General features: G+C 51.8%; 1 protein-coding gene across 1 annotated transcript in view; it reads right to left on the bottom strand.

Annotated features, from left to right (window-relative positions):
• Positions 1-19,385, bottom strand: part of HYDIN (HYDIN axonemal central pair apparatus protein) — a 402,419-nt gene that overhangs the window by 44,480 nt on the left and 338,554 nt on the right. The window contains exons 56-65 of the mRNA XM_045293924.1: positions 18,131-18,230; positions 16,486-16,654; positions 15,603-15,841; positions 13,048-13,165; positions 8,487-8,691; positions 7,714-7,949; positions 5,032-5,183; positions 4,744-4,933; positions 2,225-2,327; positions 1,729-1,998 (exon numbers count right to left, since the gene is read on the bottom strand). Coding sequence (XP_045149859.1) covers positions 1,729-1,998; positions 2,225-2,327; positions 4,744-4,933; positions 5,032-5,183; positions 7,714-7,949; positions 8,487-8,691; positions 13,048-13,165; positions 15,603-15,841; positions 16,486-16,654; positions 18,131-18,230 — 1,782 coding nt within the window. The remainder of the gene's footprint in view (positions 1-1,728; positions 1,999-2,224; positions 2,328-4,743; positions 4,934-5,031; positions 5,184-7,713; positions 7,950-8,486; positions 8,692-13,047; positions 13,166-15,602; positions 15,842-16,485; positions 16,655-18,130; positions 18,231-19,385) is intronic.

The following is a 19,385-nucleotide window of genomic DNA, read 5'->3' as shown; positions in this document are numbered from 1 at the left end:
ACCTGATGCCAGGGGCTTAAGTGGAGAGCAAATGTTTTGAGAATGATGAGGGCAATGAATGTACAAATGTGCTTTACACAATTGATGTATGGATTGTTCTAAGAGTTGTATGAGCCCCTAATAAAACAATTTAAAAAATGAGGAGCAGATACTAAGGGCTACAGTGGAAAGAAAATGTTTGGAAAATAATAATGGCAACAAATGTGCAATTGATGTATGCATTATTATAAGAGCTGTAAGAGCCCCCAATAAAATGATCTTAAAAAAAAGTTATTTGCTATGAAAAAACAAAAGATGCATTGCCTTAGGTAAATCTGCTGCACAGACCTTTTTAGAGTACTGAAAAGCAAGGATGTAACTTTGAGGACTAAGGCGCGCCTGAAACAAGCCAGGAGATTTGCCTCATATACATGTGACAGTTGGACACTGAATAAGGAAGACCAAAGAAGAATTGATCATCTGAACTGTGGTGCTGAAGAAGAATACCGGATGTACCACAGACTGCTAAAGGGACACACTGACCTCTCTTGGAATAAGAATGGCCAGGATGCTCCTTAGAGGCAAGGATGGCGAGACTTTGTCTTACATATTTTGGACGTATTATCAGTAAAGACCAGTTCCTTGAGAAGGACTTCCTGCTTGGTAGACCAGAGGGGCAGCAAGAAGAGGAAGGCCTTCAATGAGATAGGGTGGTCTTGCGACTACAACAACGGACTCAGGCGGAAGACCACTGTGAGGATGGCGCAGGACTGTGCAGGGGTTCATTCCGTGTGCATAGGGTCGCTATGGGGGGGAACCAGCTTGATGGCACCTAACAACTTATAATAGAAATGTATTCACTGTGTATCTGAAATGCCAATGTATTCCTATCAGCTAAATCTGGGAGACTTCTCATAAGGATGAAAACTGATTTCTGAACTAGGTTTCACCAGACTCCGGCTGGCCCCTCCGTGTCACCCGCAGCGGTGAAATACTGAGTTGGCTACACTCCAGGACTGCATGCAAGCGCCTAGGAACACTGGTGGACTGTGCTTAACCACTAAGATGCTTAACAAATACTTTTCAATAATAAAAATGAAGTGTTTTGGGGTTTTCTGGGGGGGCAATCTAAGGAATGCAGTCAACCAAGTGAAGTGGTCGTAAGTAGCAAGCCTACCCTGTCAATGAAGCAAGCCCAGCAGTTCTCTTAGAATATCTAGACTACACGGTTCAGGTGAAACGGTTGGTTAGAGACAAAGAGAGATCATTCACTTATCAACTCACTGCCATAGAGTTAGTACTGACTCCCAGTGACCCTATAGGTTGGGGTAGAACTGTCTTGGGAGTTCTCAAGGTTGTAACTCCTTATGGGGGTAGAAAGCATCATCTTTCTTCCAAGGAAAGGCTGGTGGTTTAGAACTGGTGACTTTGTGGTTAGCAGCCCAACACGTAACCACTACGCCACTAGGGCTCCTTCATTCACTTAGGAGCTGCACTGATTTAACTATCTTAAATGTGAGCTCCTTAAGGTCAGAAACTGCTCCTCATTAGTATTTGCAGTGCCCAGGTCTAGTGTGCTGTCACATCCACTGAGCACATGAACAGACGGGAGAATGAAGGCAGAGACTGAGCACACCACGAGGAAGAGGGGATTCATCCCTAATGGCCAGCCTGCCATTCAACTGCACTTGTCTTTGCAAATGACCCAGGAGCCACCGGTTGTTTGCACCTCCCCACTGCGCCTCCCACCTGTTATCGTGTCTTCCATGACGTTCTCCTCGGCGATCTCCAAAGCCTTCTGGTTGGTGGAAGTCACCAGTCCGTGGATGTTCTCCAAGGTGATGTCATCTTCATAGCTTTCGCCTACCAGGTGGATGCTGGTCTCCTCGTACTGATTGTCCACCACTGACAAGTGAATGGTGCCTTCCATCCTCCCAACTTTCTGGGAGCGGAACAGGACATCAAACTCGGCTGTCTCTCCGGGGGAAACGACGAGAGAAGCTGTGTGAGCTTTCTTGGCTGTGCAGGGAAAAGGAATGATTTAGAGCCAGGTTAGATGGAGGGACCCAGGAAGGGCCTGACTTGGGGGGGGCAGCAGCCCTCACATGGGAGTGAGCCTGGGCCAGAGAGGCCCCTGGGGACAGGAGTGGGCATCCCCCTCTGGCAGGGCTCAGGATGAATCCCCTCACAAAAACAGCTACTGGGTGCACCCTGCCCTCTGAAGGGGGACGCTTTCTCCACTCACCTTTTGCTTTGGGTCTGTTTTCCTCAGAGATGTAGATGTAGGAGGTCATGGGCCTCCCTCTCAGGGAGAAGACTCCTAGTTGGTCCCGCAGGTCGATGTGGAGCTGGCGGAGGGAGAGCAGGGTGAGTACTCAGCTGGCCGCAGTCTTCTGTCTAGCATGAGCCATGCTTGGGGCAGGACCCCAAAAGTTATCGCGGTGAAAACTCACTTCTTAACGTTTCTTATTAAGAGGGAGGCAGACTGTCAATATTATAAGGACACCTCGTCAGGCCAGTCCTTATCATCTAGGTGAGGAACTGGGGGCCTCAGGATCGAGGCCGCTTTCCAGGTCACACAGCTGAACAGTGTCACACCAGGGTGCTGACGCCACTGCTACTGACCATTGAATCGTGACTACCAACCCTTTGAAACGTGCATGGAAAAAAGGGCATGAAAAGATCACGGAATCTGCCCAAACACGTTTTGAAGCCCTCTAGGAGCCCTGGTGGTGTAGTGGTTACGTGTTGGGGTGCTAACCACAAGGTTAGCAGTTCGAGACCACCAGTTGCTCTCTGCTCTCTATTCCCATAAAGAGTGACAGTCTCAGAAGCCCACAGGGGCAGTTCTACCCTGTCCTATCAGGTCACCATGAGTCAGACTGAGTCGATGGCAGAGGGTTTGGGTTAGGATATGTTAGACTAATGAAATGGGAATGGACAGTCATCCATTGATGAGCACTTGTACGAATGCTCAGCAAAGAGAACCGCTGCCATTGAGCTGACTCCCATGCAGGGCGCTGTCAGACGAATGAGAATCCCTAAAACCCAGTGAAAGCCAGTACCCCCGTACTAAGCGTCCCTTGTCTGGCAGGGTAAGCTGAGCATGCTACGGAGATAAGGAGGAAGCCCGAGGGCCTCAGATCCACCCGGAGAAGAGGGGTGCTGCCCAGATCACAAGGACAGACGCCATGTGTCTGACTTTAACGCCGACTGCTGTTAAGTCATGGTGACTAATAGGACGCATGGTGACCGCAGACAGAGGGCAGGTGAGAACACGTCCTCCAGGACACAGACGGCCTCGTCTTTTCCTCATGCTGCCGGTTCCCACGGCCGGCCTTTTGGTTTGTAGCAGGGGCGTAACCATGGCAGCACCAGGGCCCCTTTCTCTGAGGAACTTAGCAGACATCCAAGATGGAATAATACAGAGGTGAGGGAGGAGGAGGGAGGGAGGAACGGTGACATCCCAAGGAAGCTTTGCGATGAACAAGAAAAATGTGATCACGCTATCGTGTCAGCACAGGAGGGGCTTCACAAAGCTCCCGGGGAAAATTCCATGATCTTCTCATGCTGTTTTCCCACAAGCCTTGCTGGCCCCTTGGACTGCTCCTGGTGAAGGGCCTCGATGACCTCGGAGCAGACGCTCATGCCCAGTAATTCACAGGCTTCCTTTGAGGAGGGTTACAAAGGGATTCTGATGCTCACCGGAAAGATGAACTAGGCAAACACTGTCCAGAGAATTTACACACAGGGGAAGCGGCTGGGGGAGGACGTCACGGACCTCCTTGCTGACCCATTTCCTACAGTGCCGTAAGGAAAGCAGCTCAGGGTAATGGAAAACCAGGCAGCCTGGACTCACGGAAGGAAACAAAAGGGCTAAAGGGAGAGACAGCCCTTGCAAGCAGCACGGAGTCTTTAGTCCACTGGGCCTGGCAGAGTCTGCATCCCAGGTGAAGAGAGAATCAGCTGCCTCTTGTGCCCAACTCAGCTGCCATACTTACATCGGTGAAGTTCTCCCTGGTGCCCTAGGTGGGAAGGGGCACTTTCCCAAAGTCCCACAGCCCCCTGTATCCATACCCCCGAGAACCCAATTCACTGCCGTCAAACGGATTCCAGCTCAGAGCTACCGTCGGAGACAGAGCAGAATCACCGCACAGGTTCTCGAGCCCGTGCAGTCTTTCTGGAAGCAGGCTGCCGCCGCGTCTTTCTCCCACAGAGCCGCTGGTGAGTGCAAACTGCCAGGCTTCACATTGCAGCGGGCTGTTTTGACCCTTGCACCCCAAGGGCACCCTCGGCTCTTGCTATACCGCTTATCAAATGTGCCATCCTTGTTTTCCCCCCACTCCGTGAAATGGAGACGTCATGTAATTGTAGAACTGGTCTCTGGACACCCTTCACTCGAGGCTCCTCTGATCGGGTTGTGTTACAAAAGAAACGCTCACGACAGAGAGAAAATAAAAGAGGAAAACCAAACTCGGGCACCCAGGGCACTGAGGCACCCAGGACCGGAGTCCTCTGCAGGCTGGTGCTCACCGGTGCGCTGTCTTGACCTGCCCTTAGTTCCCGGTGTGCTTTGTCATCTGCACTCCCATGTGTACTTTGAGAGCAGAGCCCCGCTTCATGTCCCACGTCTTACCTTCAAGATAACGGATAAGACCGGCCCAGAGGAGGGCACGTTAGGGATGGAAGAGACGCCAGGGTAACAAGTTTAATGGCCGATTGATTCCTCCCCTTTCCACCCCCTCCGCCACCCTCCAGCTTTACCTGGGCTGGGATGGTGCCATTGTTCTTCAGGATGAGAGGTAGCTTCTCTGAACGACCAAGCAGAAGCCTCTTAAAGAGGAGCAAGGGGTTCCCAAATTGGTTGTGGAGAATGGGCCGCACCACCATCACTCGAGGGAGGTTACCCTCACCCACGATATCAAACACCAGGTTTCGGTTCTTGGTCAGGTTGCTGTGGGGAACAGTGAGCCCCCAGGCCATCAGCCTGATGTGGCAGGAGTGGCCCTCCGTCCAGGGGGGGGGGGGGGCTGCAGGAGACGGGGCTGGTACCTGGGCAAGCCGTCCAGAGTGGCCTCGAAGATACACTGATAGGTCTGCATGGTCTGCGGCGTGAAAGTCACAGTTGCGAAGGCGTGTGAGCGGCTCGCAACGCACATCTTGTTGGGCTCCACTTCGAAGATGTCAGTGATGCGGGCAATGGGCTGCGGGGTGGGCACAAGGCAGGGGGTGTTAGGTGCTTTGCAGGGCCAGCTGCTCATCTCTGCTCCCTATGTTGTCAACACCTGTCCTCTACGCTTGGTGGGGAAACATTCCGCTGCCTGGGGAGCTATAGCCCCAGGAAGTGGCAGCCTGAAGCAGCCTAGACACTCTAGGACCCAGCTTTGAGTAATAACAAGCTGAACTGGGCTAGGCCCATGAGTGCAGATTCCAATAGATGAACTAAGCCAGCCAGCCAGCCATTCTGTCTGACTGACTGTCTGTCTGTCTGTCTGTCTGTCTACCTACCTACCTACCTACCTACCAACCTACCTACCTACCTACCCACCCACCTATCCACCTACCCACATACCTTACTGCCACTAAATTGAGCTTCCCAGAGATCACAGATGGCTGTTGATGTGCAGTTGAGCTCAGAGTATAAGAAGCAGGACTAGAGAATGGAGCAGATGCCCACAGAGAAGCAGACATCAGAGTGAGGCCCCGTGGAGCCCCTGCAGGGTGGATGGAGCATCTGCTGGTCTTCTCCAGACTGGATCGCAGGTGGACAGCTCCCACGCCGCAGAGGTCTGGCTACTTGGCGTATCTGAGCTCTCTGCTGCACTGCCGTCCACCTTGCTTTGTCAGGGCTAACTGGAGTGGGGTTTGCTCCTTGCAACACCAAGAGCGTTGGCTGGGGCACCCCCTGCCCGAGGCATTTTATCTGTCTCCTTGTGGCAGCATTTTGGGAAGACTGTGGGCACCTTCACAACACAGGGGGAGACCCTTGGCATAGTCTCAGAAGGGTGTTTTGTAGTTTGGATAGGAAGCAAGTGGACCCAGGGAAAGCTCCCTCCTGTTCTTACTCCGATAGCACCGAGTTCCTTTGCTCTTTTCAAGGGATAACCATTGAGTCTGAAAACATGGAGGAAAACATACACTGTAAACCCTGTTAAAAGCCTCGTTTTGTTTGGAAATCAGGTTTGGTCTGTTTTTTAAGGTGGGGGCGGGGAGAAAATGAATGCTTCTGGTACAGAATTGAATGAAACCTGCCGCTCAGCGTCCTACTGAGGTCAGAGTAATGGGTCACACAAGGCGTCAGATGGTAGCCTCAGCCCTCGCCCTCGCCAGTGAGTGTCCCCCAGGAGTAGGCGCCACACTCAGCTGTGGGCTGCGGTCAAGCCCCGGTGAACTGACCCCTGTAGCCATCCATCTGCGAACAGGGCCAGCGCCGAGGCCTGAGAGCCCCCTGGACCACAATTCCACCTTGGGGCCGAGAGGTGGAGGTCACCTACGTAATGTTAGTTTTGGTAGCATGTCAGATCGGAGATTAAGTATACGGGCAACACGGTGACTACCCAGCCCTTTTTCTGAGCGTCCTGAACTTTCTCTTCCATTGTGAGGGAAAAGCAAGACTTCAGAATCAAGGCAGTTTGGGGCCACACAGAGACGAACCGGAGATGAACGAAAAAGCTCACTGCCACCGACTCAGCTCTGCCTCGCAGCGATCCCAGGGATAGAGTAGCACTGCCCCTGTGGGTTTCCCAGGCTGTCAATCTTTACCGGAGTGGAGGAGCACACATCTTCATCTCTCTCCTGAGGAGTGCCGGGTGGGCTCAAAGGGCTGACCTTGGGGTTGGCAGGCCAATGCAGAATCCATGACACCCCCAGGGCCCCGTGACCCTGAGATGGGCAGTTATTATCTCCCTGGTCTGGGAAAGGGCGCTCTGGTGGTGCAGCGGGTTAGGCACTGGGCTGCTAACTGCAAGGTCAGCAGCTCGAAACCACCAGCTGCTTCACAGGGGCAAGACGAGGCTTTCTGTTCCTATCTCGCTTCACAGGGGCAATTCTATGTGGTTGTTCAGGGTTGCTGTCAGAGTGGACTCAATGGTATGCAGATGAAGCTTTGCTTCCAACTTTAGTCTCCACCTCTGGAAGCAGGCAGCCTTTCTAAGCCTCCTCCACTGGAAAACAGGGAGCAACACTATCCACTCCGTCAATGAACGACATGGCAGGGAGGCAGTGAGAGTCAATCACTCAGCACAGTGTCCACAGAAGCACCCGATAAACATTCACTATGTCGCCTTCTCCTGGAAGCTGGCCACTTCCCACATCTCCCCGAGCCAAAGAATGTGCAGGCCTGTCTGAAACCGCTGTTCAGCATGAAGATGTGTCTGGGGATTTTCCAAAACTGGCTCGAGACAGAAATCAAGAAATCTTGTCATTTCCAAGAAGGAGAAATGAAAAGAAACCCACACTTAGGCTGGACGTGTTGATGCGGCTTGTGCAAACACCCCCCACGAGGCAACTTTGGAGAGAGCAGTGGGTCTCCCCACATTGTTTTGACTGCCTGAGGCACGGTGGATGGGGGCCTGACGAAGCATTTGTGCACTAGCAGGTACTAGCTTATTGCAGTGGTACCCAGACCAGGCAGCAATGGAACAGATGTGTGGCCCTTGATCTGGAGAAACTGCTTGATGATGGTCACACCGACAGGCTCTTTCCCTGGTTGCACCCTGACCGATGGCATCTTACCTTATTGGAGACAGGCTTAACAGCAATGTTGACATCACAGGCAATCTTGCCCATATTGCTGATTTTGAACCGTGCCTTGGCCTGATGGCCCACCAGGACATTGCAGAACACGAACTTGTTCTCATCCTCCACGAACAGTCCTTTATGCCCTGTGGTGTGCTGGATGTGGTACAGGTTGACGTTGGAGCAGACCTGGTGCTCCTCAAAGATCAAGGCATTGTTGTCGGTCACGAAGGCTGGGAAATGAGGGAAGTGGGTGAGCAGTTGCCTGGTTGACAGATTCCTGGGTCAGAGAATCCTAGTTGGGGAGTCTGATTTCTGACAACAGAGAAGCAGTGAAATTCGCGCCGAGAAAGGGACATGAGTGAGGGGATGGGTTCTATCTCTTCTCCCTCTTTCGTATTGCTCTTTCTGGCTGCTACACTTTGACCAGCCTTTCCCAGGCCAATGAAGAGTCGGCGTGTGCGCAGCTACTGGCCACTGCTCTTTGCGGCCATGGGCTTGAACAGGAGTCCATGTTCCTGGGTCCAGATCATTCAACTCATCTGAGAACCCAGGACTTAAACCCAAGGGCTAGCACGCTAGAGCCGGATGTCCTGTCCTACGAGTGTATGCGTTAGCTTGAGTGAGGAATATGGCTGAAGATGCTTAAGGTCCAAGGCCCCAAAGGAAGCAACAAAGCCCATCTGCTGACCACCACTGGAGGTCCCCCTAGGGAGGGACAGTGTTAAAAAAAAACCATACATCTTCTAAGGGCCCTGTATGCCCAGTACCTGGCACGCAGGCTTCGGCCAACAGAGTGTAAGGAATTCCAGCAGGCTGGTCTTTGGGGTCGCGGTCGGATATGTCGATGGCGATGAGCTCCTCACACCTGCCCACAGGGTCAGCCACACAGTCAACGTTGATGACCTGCAGCCCTCCGGAAGGGATGGAGCCGAACCCAGGGTACACGGTGAACATGCCATGGGTAACTCGAGCCTGCAGGGCAAGGGAGGGAGAGGTTGGTGTGAAGAGGGAGAGTTGGAGGCCCCTTCCCATAGGCACTCTCTGGACTGGGAAGGAGGGCCAGGGCAGGCTCCCGGTGATGGTGAAGGCTCTGCATGGACCCCTCTCCCCCCCCTCCCCACCCCAGTGCTTCCTTATGGGCACATTCCTCTGACCAGCCATGGCTGAGTCGGGGCACAGGGAGCGGATCATCTCTAGCTCATACAACTTCTACAGTGGGACTCTCCCAGCATCCTGTGCTGCAGAACCTCTAACATAGGAAACTTTTGTGCCAGATCATCCGGGGGTTGAATCCTGGCCCTGCTATGTGGTCACTGTTTAACCTTGGGCAAATTACTGGGCCAGGCCTTCCGGATCCATCACGTGGGGCTGAGGGCCGTCCCTCCAGACTTCTGGAGGTTTGTGTGTGAGAAGGTGTGCAATGCACTCAGCCTAGCATCGGGGACGACATTCCAAAAACGAAATCAAACTCGCTGCCATCGAGTCGATTCCGACTCAGGGCGAACCTGTAGGGCAGGGCAGAGCTGCTCCGATAGGTTTCCAAGGCTGGGACTCTTTACAGGAGCAGACAGCCTCCTCTTTTCCCCATAGAGGGGTTGGTGGGTTTGAACTGCTGAGCTTGTGGTGAGCAGTCCAATGTGTAACCCACTGTACCATCAGGGCTCTTGGGGCCCAAAGTGAGGGCTCAAAAAACAGGAACGTTGGCTTGCACCCACTGCTTCTGCTCTGACCAGCTCCTCTCTTCTCCCAACTTGCCCTCCCCTTCACCTGTTCTCCTAAATCCTGCTCAGTGTTGAAGATGGTAACACTGTGTGACAAAGTCATTCAGACAGTGCTCAGATGTGGATTCTAGATTCGGGAACTTTCCCAAATTCTTGCTAGAGAGATGCAGGTGGCTGGGCAGTCAGACATACTGCACGCTTCCAGCGGGTTCTCTTTACACAGGTGCTGTGAAGTCGGTTCCGAGCCATAGCTGCTGCTGCCCCAGTGCAGTCCACACCGAGTGAGCACCTCCCATGGGCCAGGCCCTGCACCGGTCAGGCACTGGTCTATGGTTGCTGGGTTGGCGCCGACTCATGGTGATCACATGGACAACACAACGGAGCGCTGCCAGGTCCCACGCCGTCTTCATGACTGTTGGCAAGCACAATCCGCTGTCCACTGCACCCTTGGGGGCTCTTCTCCCAGCGCTGTATCGGACAATAGTCGGTGGCGACCCACAGGGTGTTCACTGCGGGAGCAGATCACCAGGCCTTCCTTCCGAGTCTGTCTGGGTTGGGAAGCTCTGCTGAAAGCAGTCTGCCATGGGTGACGGTGCGGGTACTTGAGATCTCGGTGACATAACTTCCCGCAGCATAGTGATGTGAGAGCCACCATACAGCCGAGGCACTGGTCATTCTGGCCAGGCGTCTACCCTGACTTTTCCTGCTGTCTAGACTCCAGGGCAGACGGCGGCGGGCAGAAAGCAAAGGGACTCCTAAGGATAAAGACACGGAGAAGAGGGCTGCGGAGGAAACCAAAAGGGGCTAAGCTGAAGAGAGCTGAGATAGCAGACCGGGGAAGGCCTTCGAGGAGGTGATATTTACGTTCAGATTTGAATGAGGAGAGAAAGCCAGCAAGCAATAAGTGGAGGCCGTGGAGGAGCGTGTTTGGAAAGACGAAGCATGAAAGATGGAGGGCACTTCTCGGGCAAAGGGATTGAGAGAGAAAGCAGGCTGGCCTACCCGAAGGCCCACAAGCGGCCCAGAGGGCAGCTGAGGGGGAGGTGGGGGAGGTTGGGGGGAACGGGGACGCAGAGGCTCCAGACTGACTGGAGAGGGCAGCAAAGCCCAGGGTCAGTGGAGCCCTGTCGATCCAGGGAGGAGCTGGGCCTCAGTCCACGTTCTAGAAGGCTCTTTCAGCAGGAACTGGACATGGCACATGATGTCTCAGAAAGTTTGCTCTGTGGCGCGCAGGGCCTCCTCAATGCCTGAAGGGGAGTAAGACTCACAGGGCGCAGAGGAAGGCTGAGGGCTTGAGAAGGGCGAGGGGATGACTTACCTGGGGATCTGTGGGGACTCGTTATTTTTATTGCTTGGCTTTTAAGCTCAACAATTCTTTCCTTTGTCCTTTCTATTCAGTTCCACTGAGGTTTTATATTAATTTTTTTAAAAGATGGACACATGATCTGTTTAATTCGGGCAGTAGGCTGATCACACATGGATCAAGAACACTCAGGGCAAAAACAAGCTTCACCAGATGTGAAAGACTGGCCTTCAAATTCACAGCCCAGGATGCCTATAATGTTGCCCATATAAAACCACACTCACGCCCCAGCAGATCAGCAGATCACTCAGCAGAGCTTCCTTAACTGGGAGCTGTGTGGGGCGGCCTGGGAGGACTCAACGGCCTATTCCTCCCACAGGGATCTTAGCAGGATGGGAGGAGCCAGCTCCACCGTGGCTTCGTGCCAAAATTGTGGCCAATCATGGCTTGGGGCAAGTCGCAGCTGCATCCGCCACCACCAGAGCCATCTCCAGCAGGGCACGGCCAAATTGCGCCCTAGGTTGAGGATGGAGAGCCTGTTGCCCCCAGCAGCCTGAGGAACATCACTCCCAGGAAGGACTTCCTGCAGAACTCCATCCCGCGTCCACCGTCAGGCTTCCTCTCCCATACATTGAATTTTTTATTGTGGCTATTTATTTTTTGGTTCTAAAATTTCCATAGGGTTCTTTCTACCTTCTATTTCTTTGCTGAGTATTTCTATTCCCTCCCCGCCCCCACCCCCAAGCATGTTCCAAGCACCCATGTATTGCTCCTTGAAGCTTTTGTTTGCAGGCTGTTCTAACATCTCTGTCATCTCAGTGTTGGCATCTACTGATTATCTGTCTCCATTCGGTTGCACATCTGTCTGGTACTTGGTATAATGAGTGACTTGCAATGGAACATTTTAGGTCTAAGCACACACAGGCTCTCATTAAAACCTCCTGTTTGAGCTGGCTCTCTCTGACGCTACTTTGTCAGGGGAAGGAGGTGGACACCTCTTCATTACTGCTCCGTGGCAGTCACAGCCCAGGCGCCCCTCTTGGAATCCTTATTACTGCCTGGCAGGGGTGGGCGATCTGGTGCTGCATTAGGTATCAATTGATACCTCCGGGGCTGGGAGGGGTGGAGATGCCTTGTTACTGCTCCAGAGACATCAAGGGAGGGGAGGGGACTGGTGGCCTACCGCTGGAATAGCTATCACAGCGAGGGGTGCAAGTCGCTCATGTGGCACGCATCCCCGCTTCCACCTGGTGGAATGAAAATCCTGGTTCCCTCCTTGGTCTTCTCTGACATCACTTCAGCAGGGGGTGTGGGGCACGTCAATACATCCTGGAGGGGGTATAAATAGGCTTCCTACTTGGCTTTTGCTAGCATGGGTGAGGGTGGGACCCAACCCTTTCTGGTGGGGGTGGGTGGGCTGGGGTAGTGCCACTTGGCTGGACTAGGGCAGTTATTATTCAAAACCTGTCCTTTTTTTTAAAAATCATTTTATTAGGGGCTCATACAACTCTTATCACAATCCATACACACATCAATTGTGTAAAGTGCATTTGTACATTCATTGCCCTCATCATTCTCAAAACATTCTCCACTTAAACCCCCGGCATTAGGTCCTAAAACCTGTCCTTCTTTCCTGGGCCTTCGGCTAGTGGAAGCGGGGCTTTAGAGGGCTTAGCTTGCCTGTGCTTGTTGATGTTTCTGGGCTTCCAGCTTCTTCAGCTCCAAATCTGTCAGCTAAGAGGCAAAAAGAAAACGCAGGGAACTAAGGATGCTCATTGGGCCCTGAGAACCCTCGCTGGTGAGGTTTCTTCTCCTCAGTCGACTTTTGCTCACGTTGTATATAATGCCCGTGGCTTCCCAGTTCCACTTAGTGAGGAACCGGGGGAAGGATGCCTACCTTCCTCTGACCCAAGGAGATGCCCTTGTACTTGAACGGATTTCTGATTCTAACAAAGAAATGATTCTTGACTAAAATAACCATGAAGTGTTTCAACTTAATTTTAAGGCAATGGGAGGCCAAGGAAGGGCTTTAAAGCCAAATAAGCTATCCCAATGCAAAGCTGGAAGGCTTTATCTTACCATGAAAAGGACATTTCACTAAGACGGCTCTGAGGGGGCCTCAAAGTTTGTGGAAAATGGAATTAAGTGATCATGGAATTTTCCCACGTACATTTTTTGGGAAGTTCCTTTATGTTCCTGCCACGGTAGAGTCAAAGTCTGCTATTCCCCAGGAGGCATCTGGTTGTTAGGGGTAGGTGGTCTGCCTGCACTCCTCTGAGCGAAGAACAGGACCCTCATACTCACCTGGCTCGAGACATTGACTTCCTTCGGAATCGATTCTGAGAACTTGGCAGCTTTGGTAAGTCCGCTCTTGTAGAAGCTCTCACTTTCCCTGGTTCTTGTATGCTTCACATGATTGGGTCTGACGAGAGAAGCAAGGGCACACCTTGACGTTGCAGTGGTGGCCTTGGACTACCCATCCTGCCTGCTAAGGATGCCCGTCTTGGCCTAAGTTGGCATTGGGGAGGCACAATCATTGCCCCAAATCATTTGACAAGGACTTTCTTGTGATGTGTTCACCATATGTGCTTCCTACGGACGCGACAAGCGACTGCAAGAAACTGCTCTCGTTTAAAAAAAATGGCAAATGAGGTGTCGATAGGATCAGGTATGAGGCATCAAAGACCCCAAACAAAACAAACAAAAAATCATATGAATGGAATGAGGGAGGGCAGAGTGGAGACCTAAAGCCCATCAGTAGTCAATTGGACATCCCCTGTCAGAAGGGTCACAAGGAACAGACAAGCCAGTCAGGGTGCAGCATAGCACCAATGAAACATACAACTTTCCTCTAGTTCTTTAATGCTTCCCCCCCTACCTATCATGACCCCATTCTATCTTACAAATATGACTAGACCAGAACATGTGAACTGGTATAGATAAGAGCTCACAAAACAGGAAATCCAGAACAGATAAACCCCTTAGGACCAATAAGGGGAGCAGTGATACTGAGAGGGTAAGGGAAGGGCAGGGGGAAGAAGGGGGAACCTATTACAATAATCGATGTATGGCCCCCTCTCCAAGGGGGAAAGACAGCAGAAAAGTGGGTAAAAGGAGACAGTGGTCGATGTAAGACATGAAAAAAAAAATTTATAAATTATCAAGGGGACATCGAGGAGGGAGGACAAAAATGAGGAGCTGACATTAAAGGGCTCAAGTAGAAAGAAAATGTTTTGAAAAAGATGATGACAACATATGTACAGATGTGTTTGACACAATGGATATATGTATGGATTGTGATAAGAGCTGCAAGAGCCCCCAATAAAATAAAAAATTAAAAACAATAGAAAATAGGTAAAATTCTGTCCCTCTTTCTTGACATTTGCCATCATGATGCCTTTAAAGCGTAGTACATGCAACTGTCTGAATAGAATACATACGTATTTATATAATTTGTTACATAACTACCAAGAGCCCTGGCAGTGCAGCAGATTACACACTGGACTGAAGTTCAAAACCACCAGCTGCTCCACAGGAGGAAGATGAGGCTTTCTACTCCCACATAGAGTTCCAGGGTCAGAGACCCACAGGGGCCGTTCTGCCCACTCCTCTAGGGTTGCTGTGAGTTAGAATTGATGCCATGGCAGGGAGTAGTAACATAAATATATGAGTGCTTCAAAAGTTAGGCAACTTCTATTTTTCCACAAACTTTTTGAAGCACCCTCTTACAAGGAAGGTAACAGAATAGAAGCCAAAGTTCCCCCAAAGGTCCGCTGTTTTGGGTGACTTGAGACCCACCTGTGGAAGAATGCTGAATGTGACTTCAGAAGCAGAAGGTCAAGTGCCCGGTAGACCAAAGGTACTGCTATGCCATCGCTAGCCTGCTTCTCTAGGCTGCCCTTTCCCATCCTCAGCATGAAGCACCGTTTTGTTTCTTTGGTTTCCTTAGCTATTATGCAACCATCTCGTGACATGCTAGGACAATGACTTACCGTTGAGGGCTGGACCACACCAGTTGCACTAGTAGACACTTTCCCAAGCAAAGTGTTTGCATTTGTTGAACTAGAATGTTTCATACATCTGATGGTGGTTAGAAAATGCACCAGGTCTAGAGTCTGAAGACATGGGTTCAGAATAAATGTCTATTGTGCTTGTCTGTGTATTCTTGAAATGAACCATTTCTAAACCTTAGTGACATCACCCACAAAAGTGGATTGGATTGACCCAGATAAGACATGATATAGTTAAAAAAAAAAAGACATTATATAGTTAAAATTTATTGTGCCAACCTGGCCGATAAACATATATGGGGTTAATTGAAGGGGAGAGGGATAAATGGCTCAGTGAGCCTTGTCTTTCTAGTTCTTCGGTCTCTTGCTTTCTGATGGTCGGACCAGGGTACAGCTGCCTTAGCCAGTTCTCTGCTTCAGCTGTCAAGGCTCACTTCCTGCAAGACATCCCTGAGGAGAAGCCACATGGACCTACCCCGATGCAGCCCTGGGTGCTGGAGCAGCCGTGTGGAGACCCCGGCCAGCGCTGAGATGCTTACACATTCACTGACTTGGCTTTCCTCTGCAGTCGGCATCATTGCGTGTGTTTTGTGAGATGGAGAAGGACTTTGTAGATTGGTGTTGGATATATGGATTAATGTTGGACTTGTGGGCTTGGGCAGCACTGGGTTGGGATGTTTTCTTGAAGTGCACTGACCCTTTATATAAAACTCTCTCTCATACATGAGTTTCTGTGGATTTGTTTCTCTAAAGTACCCAGACAAACACAAGGCATACGAGCGTTCTTTGTCAAATGTAAAGCGCTGATTAACGATGGGAGGGGCAGAGTCAAGCAAACACTTGTCTTACATTTTTTTTTGGTGACTCGAGCTCTCTCCTGTCAGCTTATAGAGGGCATACTTGAAGTCAATGACCCCTTGGTTTTCGATGGTGAAGGTGGCGCTCTTACGAGTGCCACAGATCAAGGCTCCGAAGTTGATGATGCTGGAAGGGCTGATGCTGTATTTGGAGAACACTGCATTCACAGTCAGCTTAATTGGGATGCTGGCAATCATCTCACCCCCTTCCGAGATAGTAGGCTCAATAATCTAGAAAGGGAGGGAAGATGAGGAAGAGAGTAATCACTGGCGTAGCTCCAGAATCTCCACGACTCTCTGCCTCATTCCCTAAGCAAACACTCAGAGAGAGCTTACTGGGTGCCAGCCGAGGATCTATGTGAACCAACTCTTTCTTCCGCTCTCAGTTCTCCATCTTGGGCAAATGAAGACTGAACCCAGCCTCCCTTGTCTCTCTACTTCCCAAATACCTGGGGCACTTTCCTCCCTGATGCTAGTTCTGAGGACTTTGCTCACCTCCCATCTGCTGGCTGGGATCAAACCCTGGGATGTCCTATCTAGCTGCTACTCAAGCCAGCCCTCCCCCAAAGCATGGAGAGACCCTGTTTTTGGTCAAACCAGGCCAAACTAACCCCAGGGCCATTGAGGGAACTCGGACTCATAGCCATTCTATAGGACAGACTGGAACTGTTCCCTAGGGCTTCTGGGATGGCAACACTTTACAGGAGCGCATAGTCTCAGTTGTCTCCTGAGCAGCGGCTGGTGAGTTTGCATCACCGACCCTGAGGTGAGCAGCTGTGTGCTTAACCCTCTGAGACACCATGACGTCTTTTCCCCAAAGGAGCCCCCTCCCACCCAACCCCATCCCAGAGCCAGTGCCCTTTGACCTCTCTTACATGACAGCGCAGGACAGGCAGGTGCTCAATCCTGACTTCCTTTTTTGCACGAAGTAGCACCTGGACGTTTGTGGGCTTTTCCGTTGTGGCGAGTGTACCCTTCTTGGGCTGGATTGAGATCATGGAACTTAAGTTGGTCACCGGCAACCCTAACGAGTCCACAGAAAAGCTGGCAGGCGGGAATAAAAAGTCCATGTGAGTCATTCTCCAGGACATTCGAGATCCTTAGCGAGGAGACTAACCCACGACGTGTCTGCACGTGTCTGCATGCCTCTTGCTGCCTCAGGGTGGCCACTGTGCTGTGTGCTCCGTGACCTCCCCACCTTGGGCAGCTTGGTCTGGGCCGGGGCTTGGTGGTGCTCCTGGCAAAAAGCTGTCTCTCGGCTAGTTTGTGGTGGAGAGGTGTCCCTGATGGGGCGTGCAGCCCACTGGGAAGACTGGCTGCTGGAGAGAGACAAACCACACCTCTCTCTCCAGGAGTCCGAGTGCAGTGCACACAGAGCGGGGGCACTGACACAGAGAGAAAGCGGGGGCAGGGCCCTGCGACAGAAGCTCTAGGGCAGGAAGTCACGGCCCAGTGGGGTGAGGTAAGAAGCACAGAGTGAGGGTGAGGTGTGAGAAAGGCAGAGGGACTGAGCGGGACACCTGCAGGGGTGAGGGGATCCCAGTGCCTTCCGATTCCCCAGGAGATCTGGCGGCACAACTGCACCACGCATGGTGCCTGGGCCTCCTTAGTTTCCCCGCACAACCTTCCAAGGAGCCCCGTGTCACCTGTCCGGACCTGAGAGGGGACTCTTGTGTGACCTCAAAGAACAGAGCTGATCCCCTAGTCATGGTCCAAAACATAGCTCGCAGGAGGACAAGATTCCGTGACGCTGACTCTGAAGTGACAGTGGAGTGGCTGTCTTCCAGGTTTATTGGGGCATTTCTTTTTTTTTCTTTCTACTTTCGTATAATGGAGATTTCCACTGCTTCTACTTAATGGTAGTATTGAGGTGGGAGCTTGCTCATGCCAGCATTCCGCTAGCTATAATGTAACTAAAGGGGTAGGTGAAGTCTTCCCCGAGATGGCAAGACTGTGCATTCTTCTGGGGGGAGGATGACCTTTCATAGAAACTGAGTGGGCAGGCGTGCTGGCAGTGTGACCCTGTCTGAGTGACCGTCCACCCCACGCCACTCCTCAGAGCCACCGTCTCCTCTCCTCGGAAGCACCCTTGCAGACGGTTTCGGTTTGAATCTTGAGGGACCCACTCAAGGCTCTCTAATCCATTGGGCACCGACCGGACCGCTACATAACACAACGGGTCTGTATTGCTCTTGAAATGCTCTAACACATTCTTTCATTTGGGATCTCATGGAGAAGCCCAACTGAAGGAATGAAGGAGCGCTCGAGGAAACGCTTCCGGCCGGCCTGCCCACCCTCTGCCTCTGGCCCGGGGCTCTGGCACATCTGGAGGGGCAGCACGAGGAGCAGGGTGAAGATCTCTGCTCATTTTGCAGCTGGGGTCCATTCATTTAAAGCCAAGGAAGGCGGCAAGCAGGCACGGTGTCTTAGAAGTTCTTTGACCACTGCTCGGACACCCCGGCAGCACTCTCTTCCCACGCGGGGTCAGGCAAGGGCTCTGGCTGCAGAGCTCCAGCTTACCTGAACACGATCTCGTATTTCCCCCGGTTCTTCAGTTGCAGGGGTTGCTTCACCTCCTCCAGGACCCGCACGATGCCAAAATCCAGGCCGCCCTCGGCTCCTGCAGGGGGCAGAGGGGCAGGTGGCCAGGAGGACCAGAACCGGGGGAGAAATAGTTTACTCTCTCACCGAAGTTTATCTGGAAGATCCATGGTGGACAACTTCAAAATAATTTATTTTCCGGCCAGAAAAGTCCCTTGTCATTGAGTTTTGACCCACACCAAGCAGGACTCTTCCACTCAGTTCAACAGACATCTGCCTTGGCTTTCTGTCTGAGGACCAACAGCCTCGCGTGTCTCCCACCAGCTACAGCATCTCGTAGTGCATTTTTCTATTTTTGTCTAAAGTGGATGCGTTACTGAGTTGGAATATTATGTATCAGCTTGGATTGCTTTACTCAGCATTGCGTTGTGAGCGTTTCCCCCACAATTAAACACCTTCCATAAGTCATGACCATCATGGGTGCATGACATTCCATCCTATGGCTGTGGCATGAATGAAAAGAGGCTGCCCATAATGTGATTTCACTAGAAACTTGGGTTATTATTTCCAGTTTCCCATCGTGATGCACAAGGCTGCCGTAAACAGCTTTATGTGGAAGACGGATGACAGCCAAGCACACACGTTGCCCTGACACAGTGGAGCTGGCTGAGGAGATGCCCTGCTGGGGAAAGGAGGGCTGGTGGGGAACTGCGTCCTCCAAGGAGACACTTGATGTGGGTGCTAGGGGAGTGTGGTAGGCAGAAAGATGCCCCCCCCCACGATGTGCATGACCTAATCCCCGAAATTTATGACTATCTTACTTTACGTGGCTGGGGAGAATGAAGGCTGTAGATGAAAATAAAGTTGCTCATCAGCTGCCCTTAAAGTAGGAGATTATCCTGGGTTCTCTCTGGGTGGACCCAGTGTCAATACCCGGTTCTTACAACGGAAGAGGCAGGGAGAGGTGGGAAAGCCAGGGGGATGGCAGCACAAGGACTTGACCTAGAGCATGGAAGAAGGAACTCTGAGCCAGGGAATGTGGGTAGCCTTTAGAAGCTGAAAAAGGCCAGGACATGGAGCCTCCTGGGAGCTTCCGTCAAGGACCGCAGCTCGGTAGACATCTTGATCTGGGCCCAATGGGACCCATGGCAGACCTCTGACGACCAGAACTGACAGGTAATCAATGTGTGTTGTTTTGAGCCCTCCCCCCTCCACTGCCCCGTCTACAGTTATC

The sequence above is a fragment of the Echinops telfairi genome, unplaced genomic scaffold (genome assembly GCF_000313985.2).
Source record: "Echinops telfairi isolate 266 unplaced genomic scaffold, ASM31398v2 ScPeMD7_2291;HRSCAF=2852, whole genome shotgun sequence".
NCBI classification, from domain to species: Eukaryota; Metazoa; Chordata; class Mammalia; order Afrosoricida; family Tenrecidae; genus Echinops; species Echinops telfairi.
This window is presented reverse-complemented; position numbering and strand designations above follow the sequence as displayed.